At 42.0% G+C, this 14,868-nt stretch overlaps 2 protein-coding genes across 5 annotated transcripts in view; one reads left to right on the forward strand and one right to left on the reverse strand.

The window, feature by feature from the left end:
- Positions 1 to 14,868, reverse strand: part of COG5 (component of oligomeric golgi complex 5) — a 413,671-nt gene that overhangs the window by 321,040 nt on the left and 77,763 nt on the right. The gene's annotated exons all lie outside the window — the stretch shown is intronic.
- GPR22 (G protein-coupled receptor 22) lies at positions 4,587 to 5,973 on the forward strand. Its single transcript, XM_040412918.1, has one exon. It carries the CDS (start codon positions 4,608 to 4,610, stop codon positions 5,907 to 5,909), a length of 1,302 nt encoding a protein of 433 aa, XP_040268852.1. The 5' UTR covers positions 4,587 to 4,607; the 3' UTR covers positions 5,910 to 5,973.

Genomic DNA, 14,868 nt, shown 5'->3' on the forward strand with positions numbered 1-14,868 from the left:
GTCCAGCTACAAACAGAGGCACAAAACCAGATCACTGCCCTGACACAACACGATACACAAAGCACAAGTGAAGGTCCAGCTACAAACAGAGGCACAAAACCAGATCACTGCCCTGACACAACACGATACACAAAGCACAAGTGAAGGTCCAGCTACAAAACCAGATCACTGCCCTGACACAACACGATACACAAAGCACAAGCGAAGGTCCAGCTACAAACAGAGGAACAAAACCAGATCACTGCCCTGACACAACACGATACACAAAGCACAAGCGAAGGTCCAGCTACAAAACCAGATCACTGCCCTGACACAACACGATACACAAAGCACAAGCGAAGGTCCAGCTACAAAACCAGATCACTGCCCTGACACAACACGATACACAAAGCACAAGCGAAGGTCTAGCTACAAACAGAGGCACAAAACCAGATCACTGCCCTGACACAGCACGATACACAAAGCACAAGCGAAGGTCCAGCTACAAAACCAGATCACTGCCCTGACACAACACGATACACAAAGCACAAGCGAAGGTCCAGCTACAAACAGAGGCACAAAACCAGATCACTGCCCTGACACAGCACGATACACAAAGCACAAGCGAAGGTCCAGCTACAAAACCAGATCACTGCCCTGACACAACACGATACACAAAGCACAAGCGAAGGTCCAGCTACAAACAGAGGCACAAAACCAGATCACTGCCCTGACACAACACGATACACAAAGCACAAGCGAAGGTCCAGCTACAAACAGAGGAACAAAACCAGATCACTGCCCTGTAAACCGAGCCTCACACAACACGATACACAAAGCACAAGCGAAGGTCCAGCTACAAACAGAGGAACAAAACCAGATCACTGCCCTGACACAACACGATACACAAAGCACAAGCGAAGGTCCAGCTACAAACAGAGGCACAAAACCAGATCACTGCCCCGACACAACACGATACACAAAGCACAAGCGAAGGTCCAGCTACAAACAGAGGAACAAAACCAGATCACTGCCCTGTAAACCGAGCCTCACACAACACGATACACAAAGCACAAGCGAAGGTCCAGCTACAAACAGAGGAACAAAACCAGATCACTGCCCTGACACAACACGATACACAAAGCACAAGCGAAGGTCCAGCTACAAACAGAGGCACAAAACCAGATCACTGCCCTGACACAACACGATACACAAAGCACAAGCGAAGGTCCAGATACAAAACCAGATCACTGCCCTGACACAACACGATACACAAAGCACAAGTCCAGCTACAAAACCAGATCACTGCCCTGTAAACAGAGCCTCACACAACACGATACACAAAGCACAAGCGAAGGTCCAGCTACATGTACACTAAAAAGGCAGTGCCTAAAGGAGCTTTGTAGTCTTTATTAGTGTAGTGCAGCGCTGATGCTCAAGTCAAGAAAAGAAAAAACCTTGCACAGACATGTAGACAGAGCAGTCTGGTTTGTTTACATCGAATAGGCATGAAACGAAGGCTAGTTTCACACTCGCGTTTGGTGCGGATCAGGTAATACAACCGTCTGCATCCGTTCAGAACGGATCCGTTTGTATTATCTGTAACATAGCCAAGACGTATCTGTCTTAAACACCATTGAAAGTTAATGGAGGATGGATCCATTTTCTAATGTGCCAGATTGTGTCAGTGAAAACTGATCCGTCCCCATTGACTTACATTGTGTGTCAGGACGGATCCGTTTGGCTCAGTTTCATCAGACGGACACCAAAACGCTGCAAGCAACGTTTTGGTGTCCGTTTCCAAAGCAGAATGGAGGCTGAACGGAGGCAAACTGATGCATTCTGAACGGATCCTTTTCCATTCAGAATGCATTAGAATGCAAAGTGATCGCTGAACGGATCTCACAAACAGAAAGCTAAAACGTGAGTGTGAAAGTAGCCTAATTCTCACCATTATTTGCCCATTTGACAGCACAGAGCAGAAGAGGGAGTAAGTGTGAACTGCCCTCTACATATTAGACATTTAATATGATAGCAACCTTTTGTTGAAAGCGACCGGCGGACTGGGAAGAAAAATGTAACAATATTGCAGAAAAAACATTTAGCAGCATTAAACTTGGAAGAACTTTCTGCTGGTTGCTATAGCAACTACAGCGCAGACTAAAGCACATTTGCATAAATTAAGGGACTTGCAAAGACTGCAAATCAGTGGGAGCTAAATAAAGAGTATATATATATATATTTTAAAATTATTATACAGTTATAACATCATTATTATTAGAAATACAGCTAAAGCGTAGAGTACGGTACTTTTTCCTGAGAAGGTTGATTTCAATATTCAGCTCGTGTTACATTGGAGACAGCATTGACTTCATGCGAAATATGCTGAGCTCAGCAGCCAGAAATGTTCTAAAATGTTGGTAAAGCTTAAGTAATTAAGTCTCACACTGATTAAACATAATGGCAGATATAAAGGGGTTGCCCAACCCTTTACAACTGACAGCCTATCCTCAGTATAGGTTATCACTACCTGATTTTAGAGGATCTAATGCCCGGCACCCACAACAATCAGCTGTTCTGCAGCGGCATGGGCACTGTAAATGCACCTCCATCCGCTGTACTGTGGATGGTTATTTCAGTGCTGATGTGAATAGGAGCAGCACTGCAGTACCCAGCTCCAGCCACTACATAATGGATGGCGCTGTATAGTTCTGGCATCGCTGCCGATCTGATAGTGATGGCGTAATTCTGAGGCTATTACTTGTAAAGGTTTGGACAATCTCTTTAAGGGCAGTGTAACCCTTAGCTGAACCAAAAAAGCTATGATAAACTAGAACACATGTATTCTATGAACACGGTTACATTAGAGGACCCTATTAGTTCCACACTTCAGCAATGTTTTCTTAATATGGTCAATACTACAAAGACAAATAGATTGGACCGTTGTAGAAAGTACATAGATGGACCATTATTGTCTCCCTGGTAAATATTTGGGGTGGGGGATTCTATCAAAGCAATTTTAAATCTATTGCTAGCACAATAAAAGTCTAAATCGATATCTAATAAAATGCCCAAAATTGATTCTGCTTACCGTGCAAACGGTGATCTTGAAACAAAAACTTTCTGTAAAAAGTTGTAGCAAGAAAAAAAAAAATACAATAAAAGAACATAGGTCACAAACTTTCTATAGGATAACTCCCATTCAGGTAAATCTATGTTAAAGGAAGTTTGTCAGCGACCTCCCTATCTGTTTACATAGACACATAGTTGTGGTTCAGATGATTAAAACGCTGTTTTTCTCTTGTTGATTTGAGGCTCTATTCCTGAGTGAGTGCACATGAGTGTAAGGACCCTGTGCCATCCGCAATGCACGGGCACCGGCCTTGTGCATATACGGTTTGCAGATGTGGTCCCATTGACTTGAAAGGGTCTGCGATACGCAATATACAGCCAAAGATAGAATATGTTCTATCTTTTTGCGTTGCAGAGGCACGGACCCAAAAGCACACAGAAGCACTTTGTAGTGCCCTGGATCTGTGCCTCCGCTCCACAAAAGATAGGTGAAGGCCTATCTTCGGTTGTATGTTGCGGATTGTAGACCCATTCAGGTCAATCGTTCTGCATCCGTACCACGGAGTACACAAGGCCAGTGCCTGTATATTGCAGACCGCCCTTTACGGTCCACAATATGGGCACCGAGTGCTTAGGTTGATGGGCATGAGCCCTTATGCTACTTTTTCCTAATATGCAAATTCAGCATTTGGTGCAATGAGGGCATCATCATTGCTCTCATTGAAACCAAGCTCCACTCACTTCTATAGCCACTTCACCCTCACTGCTTTGCCACTGCCTGATCCTGTCAATCAAAGTAGCCAGAGAGGGACTGGTTACAGAAAAGCAGGAGAAACGGAGACGTCCTCATTGCACCAAACACCTAATTTGCGCCATAACTCTGGAACGGAGCCTCGGGTCAACAAAAGGAATCTAGTATTTTCATCAGGTGAACCACAACTATGTGCATATGCAAATAGATAGGGAGGTCGCTGGTGAATCCCTTTAAATTAACAATGATTTTGCCTTAGGATTAAGAAGTATTTAAAGGGATAACCTAATAACAGTGTCATGTCCACGTCTGCCCGCCCTTAGTCTCTGCTCTAACCTCTCTCCTCCCGTCCGTAATCCCGCGCATGCGCCGATGAACGCGATAAAGCACGGTAAACTGCGATGTCCCGGCCCGACTGTGCTCGTTTATCGGCGCATGCGCGGGATTACGGACGGGAGGAGGGAGGTTAGAGCAGAGACTAAGGGCGGGCAGACGCGGCGGAGGGGGAGTGGCTTTGTATGAAAATGACCCAGGGGCCTTGGCACCGGCCATTGTAACGCCGCCCCAGGGCACCTTCACAGCCTCATTTGCATACAGATTAAAAGTGTTTTTCTGCACAACGATGCTAGCAGGGAACTAACGGTAAACACAGTTTTAATAGGGGGGATGTCGTGGACATAACACCGTTATTAGGTTAATAGGGTGAATCTGCGTGAAAGACTCCCTTTAACAGCAATTCAAGAAAAAAAACTAAATGTGATATTTTTTGCCTTTTTACAGGACTCATGCCACCTAATTCAAAAGGATGTTTTTCACCTTCATGCTGGCAACCAACATGCAGTCTGAAGCAAATATAACAGTCCGAGATGAGATTACTGACGTCAGCAGCAACATGTATAGACCGCTGCCATACCCGCTTAGCTTCCAAATCTCCCTTACTTGTTTCCTCATGCTGGAAATTGTTCTGGGCCTTGGAAGCAACCTTACCGTACTGGTTCTTTACTGCATGAAGTCCAACCTTATCAACTCTGTAAGCAACATTGTTACCATGAACCTCCATGTTCTTGATGTGATAATATGTGTGGGATGTATTCCTCTAACTATTGTAATCCTACTACTGCCACTGGAGAGCAATAGTGCACTCATCTGCTGCTTCCATGAAGCGTGCGTTTCATTTGCCAGCGTTTCCACCGCTGTTAACGTCTTTGCCATCACTCTGGATCGGTATGACATTTCGGTCAAACCTGCCAATCGTATCCTGACCATGGGCCGAGCAGTTATATTGATGACCTCAACATGGATAGTATCCTTCTTTTCTTTTCTGATTCCGTTTATTGAAGTCAGCTTTTTCAGCTTTCAAAGTGAAAACAAGTGGGAGAACAAAACCCTGCTGTGCGTTAGCACCAACGAATATCACACTGAACTTGGGATGTATTATCACCTTCTGGTTCAAATTCCCATCTTCTTTTTCACTATAGTGGTCATGCTGATCACGTATAGCAAAATCCTTCAAGCCCTCAACATTCGGATAGGCACGAGGTTCTCAACAGGGCAAAAGAAGAAAATACGAAAGAAAAAAACTATTTCTCTGGCCCCACAGCATGAGACGACGGATGTATCGCAAAGCAGCGGCGGTCGAAACGTGGTGCTTGGTGTGAGGACTTCTGTATCAGTTATTATTGCCCTACGTCGAGCCGTAAAGAGGCACAGGGAGAGACGGGAAAGGCAAAAAAGGGTCTTCAAGATGTCTCTGCTCATCATTTCGACCTTTCTGTTTTGTTGGACGCCTATTTCTTTATTGAATACAACTATTTTATGTCTTGGCCCAAATGACCTTTTAGTTAAACTCAGACTTTGCTTTTTAGTCATGGCATATGGAACAACCATCTTCCACCCTCTGTTGTATGCATTTACAAGGCAAAAATTCCAAAAAGTTTTAAAGAGCAAAATGAAAAAAAGGGTGGTTTCAATTGTGGAAGCTGATCCCATGCCTAACAATGCAGTGATCCATAATTCATGGATAGAACCCAAAAGGAGTAAACAGTTAACAACTGATGACAATGAAGCCAGACAAAAATGTTTGGCACCTCAGGCTGTCACTGACTAGGTTTAGGTTTCTGTTTTTTTTCTATTCAAAGACAGGTAGGAATATGAAAATAAATCACACGGCCGACATTTTTTTATTTATTTTTACATGGATAACTACACTGTATATTTTAAATACATTGTACTTGGGCTAGGTGTTCAGTTTCCTCACTATCTATAGTTTATTGGGCATGGCAGTCTATTCAAGTACTGTGTATACTTTGTCAGTATTTTGTTCACATTTATGTGTATCAGATTTTTTAAGAAAAAAACAAAAATTATACAGTAAATATATCTTTTAAACAGTAAAGAGCTTGCAGAAAAAAAATTCATTTTGGATTAGCTTCAAAAATAGTTCCGAAAAGGAATGTTTTTGGCACAAAGCCAATCTGGCTGCTGGAATTTGCTCAGTTAGGTTTCCAACACCTTCGAAATGCAAAAAATATGTATTAAAAATATAAATAATTAAAGCATACGGTGGACTACGATTCCAACCAATTTACTTAGCGTTCCCCAGGAAGCTTTTACTAATTAAGTCAGAACTTTCCATCATCAAATTTAACTAATAAAGAACGTGAGAGTGTAACATCATATTTCAAAAAGATCATAAAACGGGTTGGCCCATCTGAGACATTGATGGCATAGCTCTAGGACAGGGGTGCACAACCTGCGGCCCGGGGGCCACATGCGGCCCTCAATACCATTCTATGCGGCCCCCAAACATCTGGTAGCAGACATGTTTATCTATGTCTTGTGGCTGCTCACATGAATCTTTCATGTATTCTCCCATTAGATGGGAGTACTAGAAGTGTAACTAGAGATTCATGATATATACTGTAAGTTCAATATGCCATAAATATAGTATTTCACTTGGTAATACCCCTTTAAAGTTTATTTTTGTCACTTGGAATTGGTTCAGGTTGACAATGTGGCCCCCAACCAGAAAAGGTTGTGCACCCCTGCTCTAGGATATGCCATCAATGTCACATAGCGGACCCTGAAATGAAGGACAGCACAACAGGCATGTGCGGCATGCTTCTCTATTCATCGCTATGGGAGTTCTGAAAACAGCCAAGTGAGCATGCTCAAATGTTTTCGCAAGTCCCATAGCAATGAATAGAGGGTGCACCACGCAACTGCAGCCATCTCTCCATTCACAGCTATAAGACTGCCAGAAAGAGCCAAGCTGGTGGTCAGCTATTTTCTTTTGGAACTCCCATAGCGGTGGCCGTGCATACATGGCTGTTCTCTGTTCAAGATAGCAGGTCCCTAGCAATATGCCATCAATGTCTGACTCCTCAAAGATAGACACCCCAACTATATGGAAGGGTTTAAACTTTGCTTCTGTGATTCAAGCTAAACTAGCGCAACCATACGAATTGGCGCAGTTTGCAAGTCGATTGCAGCTAACTGAAGTTAGCCATGCGGTTTTTCAACGAAATAGTAGTTAATGCACAGATATTTCCAATCATTCAATTAGAAAACCGCACCAGTCTGCATGTCCGTGCAGTTTCGGCCACATCGAGGCACCAATATGTAGACTCAGCTTAACAAACTGGCTAATAACGAGTCATGTGCCAAACAGCAAAGAGTGTGAGAACAGATGGCATTAAGCTCTTGCCCCACGCTGCTCTAATATTCTAATTTTCATGTGTAACAGGTTCCTTATGCAAAGGATAAAATGTATTCTGGTCTGAATAAAAGAAACAGCACAAACGCTGCTGAGTACATGACAGATCTATAGGATCTACACTACAGGGCTGCAGCTAGAAGAGGGATTAGCAAGAAGTTATACAAGCACCAGACATCGGCAAATGGCGACATGAAAAGATGACTACGTAAACATAAGGAACCCTCATGCAAAATGCCCGAGTCCAGGTTGGGTTTCATGTAACAGACTTGCCTTATGTCCTGTTCCAGATGCAGAAACCACTGGACATTTTGTCCATAGTATTCTAGATTTTCCATGCTCTTTTTTTGGCTTGATTTACAAGCATTTTTGGATACTCATATATATGTATTTAAAATGATTAACAGTAACTGGATGGGACCAGGCTAATATACTGTATATATTTTTACAAGGTGGGCATATTTTTGGGCAGCTTGAGGTCTCTCTGTGTCCTGTAAACACCTACTTCACTGGATATTAGGCAGGTGGTGTGGCTACCTTTAAAGGGGTTGCCTCATCTTGCCGTTACTAAGGCAGTCCGGACCACCAGCCAGTCGGGAAACAGCAGAGCGTGCCTGCGCTCGCTGTTTCAGTAGCTCCCAATGCGGTGCATGAGAGCTACAAAAACAGTAGTAGAGCAAGCTATGATGCTTCCCTAACATAGAAACAGCATAGTTGTTAAGGGCTCTGAAGATTTATGCGGTCATTTATTAATAAAAATATTATTATTAATAATATTATTAATTTTTAGACGCCGGTCATAATACCCCTGCGCTGGTGCATGATGCACCTACGTAACTTAGGCGCATCCACCACCAGTCTAAATGAGTTGTAGAAAATGATAAATGAGGTGGACCGGCAGGCCCGCCCCCTTTTTTTTTTAGACCTGACGTTAGCGGGAAAAAGTTGCAGATTCAGCCACGAGTTCCCTTTGCAACAGAATTTGCGACATATGTATGCCAAAAATTGGCGTATATCTAATAATAAATGACCCTCTTAGTTTCTCTCAAAAGAAAATGGAGAGAAATTATAAATCCTTGTACTCCAGAATTCTTGCTTTCAAAAGTTGCAAAATTTTTACACCACTGACTCCATGTTTAAAAAGCGGGTGGAAAAGTGAATAAGGTTAGCCTGTTGAGAGGATTTAAGCCAGATTTATCAATTGTGACTTTTTGCTGTGACAATTTTACGTTAGTAAAGGGGTAATGTGGAGTAACTTTATAAGACAGAAGTGTTAGGCCTCTTTCACACGGGCGAGTTTTCCGCACGGATGCGATGCGTGAGGTGAACGCTTTGCACCCGCACTGAATCTGGACCCATTCTTTTCTATGGGGCTGTGCACATGAGCGGCGATTTTCACGCCTCATTTGTGCGTTGCGTGAAAATTGCAGCATGTTCTATATTCTGCGTTTTTCACACAACGCAGGCCCCATAGAAGTGAATGGGGATGCGTGAAAATCGCAAGCATCCGCAAGCAAGTGCGGATGCGGTGCGATTTTCATGCATGGTTGCTAGGAGATGATCGGGATGGGGACCCGATCTTTATTATTTTCCCTTCTTTCCCGTCTCCTCCTCTCTGTACCGATGGTATGAATTTACATACCAAACGGGAAACCAGTACGGGGGGCACAGCGGACGAACGGAACAGCGCATAGAAAACATAGTAAGCGCTGTAATATGACTTCAGTATGCCCCACACAGCCAACTAGTTATATGATAATGTCAGGACCAGTGAAAGGTCCTTTTTAAACTACATCTGCCACTTTTCAGGTAGACAAAACAGCATACTGCAACTTAACTCAGCCTAAGGGCTCATGCACACGTATATTGTGGACCCGCTGTTTCGGGATGCAATACGGGCCCCGGCCGTTTGAGCATCACGGATGCAGACCCAGTCACTTGAATGTTCTTTGCGGAGCAGACGGATCACAGACCCATTCAAGTTGAATGGGTCTGCATTCATCTGCAGAAACCGCACTGATGTTGCCCATGCATTGGGAACTGCAAATTGTGGTCCCCAATGCACGGAACGGCCAGCACATGTTTGTTAGCATGAACCCTAAGGCTAGGGCTACATGGCGCGCTATGGATTGATTTTTAACTATCCTGCTAAGTTAAGACATGGTAGAGATATGCTGCAAATCCTCTGAAAAATCAATGACAACACTGCACCAAAATAAGTTTACATTAATTTCCAAAATTACTTCAGCAATATCGATAAAAATGTACTACTAGAATACACAGGGCAAAAAGTGTATTGTTTTTATTAGGCTGTATTCACATGGCCAAATTTCACAGACTGACCACAGATTATGTGAGCTAAACGCAATGCCTCAAAGTGATGCTGTGAGTTCCAGTCTGGCCGCAGCACTACAGTGCCGTGCTCAAAGGATGCTGTAACATAGCAACATAGCTTATAAGGCTGAAAAAAAGACATCTGTCCATCCAGTTCGGCCTGTTATCCTGCAAGATGATCCAGAGGAAGGCAAAAAAAAAATCCCTGTGAGGTAGAAGCCAATTTTCCTCACTCCAATCCGGCAATCAGAATAACTCCCTGGATCAACAACCCCTCTCTAGTAGCTATAGCCTGTAATATTATTACGCTCCAGAAATACATCCAGGCCCCTCTTGAAGTAAGCTGTGAGTAAGGAACAGTACATCTGCGGCTGGACTGGAACTCACAGCATCATAGGTTACATATGAGCCACACTCAGTCCAGAAAACGTGGCCGTTGCATCGACCACATTTCAAGGGCCGCACATGGTCATGTGGACGCGGACTTACTGTAATTCTTATTAACTATGGTTTTATTACTTTTTAAAGGGACCCTACCATAAAAATATTTTGGATCACATATAAAAAGCCCTCATATGGACCACATTTCAAGAACTGCTCATGGCCATGTGAATGAAGACTCATTGTCATTTTAATAAACTATGGCTCTATTATATTTTAAAGTGGCACTTGCATCAATATGTTTTGTCACATATTAGCAACCTATATGTAAATACCCTATGCCATTTTTGGGATGGTTTCTGGAGATTTTTTGTGTTTTTTTTTTTTTTAAAGTCACTCCATGTATTCTACTTCCTGCCCTGACTCTTTAACTTCCTCTTTTGTTTGGCTTTTTAGAACAGCAAACAGCCTTGCCCGACTGTCTCATTCAGACCATTCACTCCAACCATAGAGGAGGGGAGCGAGTTACTCAATTAGAGGATCACACATTACATTGATAAGAGCAATGCTCTTATGTGGGCACCTTTATATAGGAACAATGGAGCTGTCATACTGTCATGCCAATTCTACTAATATACTATTATACTAAGAGATACCATCAGCAGTAAACTAAACAATGGATTGCCTATTTATATAGGTGTCTCTCTATGATGATTGCTCTAGAAGGACGACATTTCACATTTCATTTTCAATACAATAGCACTGCTGAAATGAAATAGAAAAACAGCCAAACATTTTTAGAAAAATAGTTTTCGAGGACTAAAAACCCTTTCTGACTTAAATGCCCATTTAAGGATCTGTTCGCACTTGTGTTCTTTTTCTGCCAGGTCTCTGTTGCAGACTAGTTAAATCAATGGGAAAAAGAAACATGCTAATTGATCAGTTAAGTGGATCATAATGCACCAGCATAAGGCGTGATACTAGCACTAGTGAGAACAAGTCCAAAATAAATAGATGGATAGCCAGTGGAAGACATTAACCTGCATTACTACCTTTCCCATTGGTTCCCTCGTGGTTTGTTCCTCTACATTTCCAAGCAGAAAACTTACAGAAGCAGACTAGGCAGTCATGGGTTGATCATTTTGCTGAACTTAAGAGGCACTGGTTAAGAGAAATGCACTATTTTCTATAGTGATAATATATGACCACCTCAAATTGAATAGTTTAACCAGAACAAAGGAACAAATAACTAGTGAAGCATAGGTCATAACAATCATAATAACTGCTTTTCTCATTAAATAATATCTTTAATAATCTGATACACTTTTTATACAATATAAAAGCTACTTCTAAACCAGATGTATTCTAAAAACATTAAGTGATAACTTAGTGGCTTTTGACCAATAAAAGTTAATTGATCAGATGACATGGCTTGAATTGCAGTTTTGTGTGACCTTTAAAGCATTAAGTTGGAAAATTAAAGAAGTCCTCTGGAATTATTATATAAATGCCTTAGCCCCAGGATAAATTATCAATATCTGATCGTGGGGGTCCGACTCCCGGCATCCGCACCGATCAGCTGTATGAAGAGGCTGCAGTACTCCTAGGCAATCTGACGTCACGTTCATCTAAGGTCACATGTGAAGGCACAGCTCAGAGGGACTGAGCTGCAATATCAAGCAGAGCCGCTTTCCAATGTACAGCGCTGTGCCTTGCAAGCTGTAAGGAGGCTGCAGCACTCACCAAAGCTCTGGTGAGCACCGTGGTTTCCTAAAACAGCTGATCGGTGTTGGTTCCAGGAGTCAAATTCCCACCGATCCCATACTGATGACCTACCTGAAGATAGGCCATGAATAAGAAAATCCTGGAGAACCCCTTTAAGTAGAAAATTATGACTATAAACAAACTCTAACTGTGAGATAGCAGTGCAAACCATTGTTTTTACATATCGTACCTACTTATACCTCTAAACTCGATAACTGTTATAAAGAATATTCGTTTTTACATATTCTTTACAAATGTAGCACAGACAACTAGATGGGAGAGATCTGCTTCCCTTGGATTATCTACACAACTCAATATAAAAAGTTACCAGCCCACTTTGTAGTTTATTCATACATAAGCATAATATTTTTAAACCATACAATTATTAATTTTTTTACAACAGAATGAGGATCAATTATCATCAAATTTGTTGGATACAGATGGTGTTGCAAGGAAAATACACCAATACCTAGTATTATTATTAATTATTATTATTATTATTATTATTATAATAATAATATATATATATATATATATATATATATATATATATATATATAAGTATAAAAATGGCTGCCACCTATGGTTCGTGGAGATGCAACATTATTATAACCATTATAATAAACACAGCATAAAAAGAGAACAAAAATAAAATAAAAATATTGAACAGTTTGAATGCCTGTTTAAAAGGAACCTGTCACCTGGATTTTGTGTATAGAGCTGAGGACATGGGCTGCTAGATCGCCGCTAGCACATCCGCAATACCCAGTCCCCATAGCTCTCTGTGTGCTCTTATTTTGTCAAAAAAAACGATTGCATAGCTAAGTAAATTAACCTTAGATGAGTCCTGTCAGAGATGAGTCCAGCGTTCTCTGACTCTGAGCCCAGCCACGCCTACTGTGAAGGAGCCCAGCACCGCCCCGCATCCTCCGAATCTACTCCTTGCTCCATGGCGTCACAAAGCTAGAGCACCGTAATCTCGCAATGCGCAAGCTAGCGCATGCGCAGTGTCAGCATAGGTGACAGGTTCCCTTTAAACTGAATTATATCTGGAGTATGCAGAGCAAAAAATACCATCTAAATTGTACGAGGTATTTTGGTTCAGTCTATGGGTGGAAAGGAAAGATGAGTATATAGGGAGTTCTGAATTTTGTATTGAATAATCTACACTAATTAGTGGTACCGAATTTGGTTAACCAAACTCTTGAGAACCTCTGAAATATTACAAAACATGCAGCTGTTGGAATATGAAATACTGGGCGGGCAACATAATAGTCAAATGTATGTTAACAGGGCTAAAGCTGGGTCTGAATTCAAAGCAAAGCACCAAAATCCTGAAAACAAGTAGAAAATTTAATAGCTTCGCGTTGCCACCATATATGGTAAACAAAACCAACGACTGTACACAGTTGCCCACAGAGTAGGTCTGATAACGAAAAAGACTATTGGAGTTGGAGAGGGGTTAGATTCCATCTCATATGGAGTTTGCAGAGAAATTCAAGATGGTTACTACACTTGGTGGCTCTTTGGACACAGGTCATTGCAGTTAACCACTCTTGATCTGTTATGGTGATGCCCAGTTAAGACTGCCATTTACACATGTATAAGAATATGGCATCAGCCGAGCACGATACACTATGAATAGCCATTTCATTCACACAGATATGGATGTTAGACAGATACAGTATTGTGATTTAGGTACATGATTCCAATGTCTCGCATGCATATATGAAGGAAATGTTTGTTGCCTGAAGAATAATAGATCTTTAAGACACTGGAATAAGACGAAGGTCCTGAGAGTAAAGAGCTCATCAATATGTAGGACAGCTGAGAAGAAACATACTTTATGGGAGAATAAATCAAGAGGCTCCTGGGCTAAAATACTAGATAATCTCAATATATTTGCAATTCTGTAAATGAAGGCAACAGTAGCAGGGCTTACCTTTACCAGAGACACCCAGAAAAGAGTATACATTCCCTGCCATCTCCCCCTAGCAAAGTCCTTGCCTAAAGGTACCCTATACATCCTCAAAGGCACCGGATGTGAGGCTCATTGGTGACTAGTGGAAGCCAACAAAAGGCGGCAAAGGCAAAGCGTTATCACTTATTTGTAGAATTCTGATTAATGAAACAGTAAGGCTTATATTACACCTGCATATTTTGCAGGCGATTGTCGGGAGGGAACCGTTCCATCCCGGCAATCGCCTGCTCGCTTTTACATGCAGCGACCTCCTCCTCAGCTAATGCCATCGCTTGTCCCCATACTGAATCATCGCTTGCTGGCAGCAGATTGCTGATTATACAGCATGATCTGCCGCTGGCAAAAAATGATTTTTAATCCTGCTGAAAGATTCCAGTTACCCAGTGATCGGGTAATCAGTGGCAGTATTACACTGCCAGATGATCGCTAATGAGCGCAACTACGGACACTTGTTAGCGAGGATCTTCACTATCATCTGCAGGTGTAATATAAGCTTTAGTCATACATTAATACCCATACCATGAGAATATTAGACTCCCGTTTAAATCTACTTACAGGCATTTACTTACTGCTTTTATTCATCCTTAGAGGCAAAACAAATCAATTAAATATGTTGCATTAAAGAGGACCTTTCACCGCTCCTGACATGCCTGTTTTTAATAACTTCATACATTCCCCATGTAATAATAATTCTGGAGCATCTATTCTTATGTCTCTATGTTGTGCCGTTCCTTTATTATTTCTACTAGAAGTTATGAATGAATTGCTAGCAGTCTGCAGTAAGGGTACAGATGGGAGGTAACCAGTTGGGGAGGTGTGCCTGCACAGTCTGACTCTATCCAATCAGTGCTGCCATTGTCAGACTGTGCAGGTACACACCCCCAACTGGTT

The sequence above is a fragment of the Bufo bufo genome, chromosome 1 (genome assembly GCF_905171765.1).
Source record: "Bufo bufo chromosome 1, aBufBuf1.1, whole genome shotgun sequence".
Taxonomy (NCBI): Eukaryota; Metazoa; Chordata; class Amphibia; order Anura; family Bufonidae; genus Bufo; species Bufo bufo.

Bases quoted from the DNA above. Each gene is read 5' to 3' on its own strand.
- GPR22 (XM_040412918.1), top strand. From the start codon at position 4,608: ATGTTTTTCACCTTCATGCTGGCAACCAACATGCAGTCTGAAGCAAAT.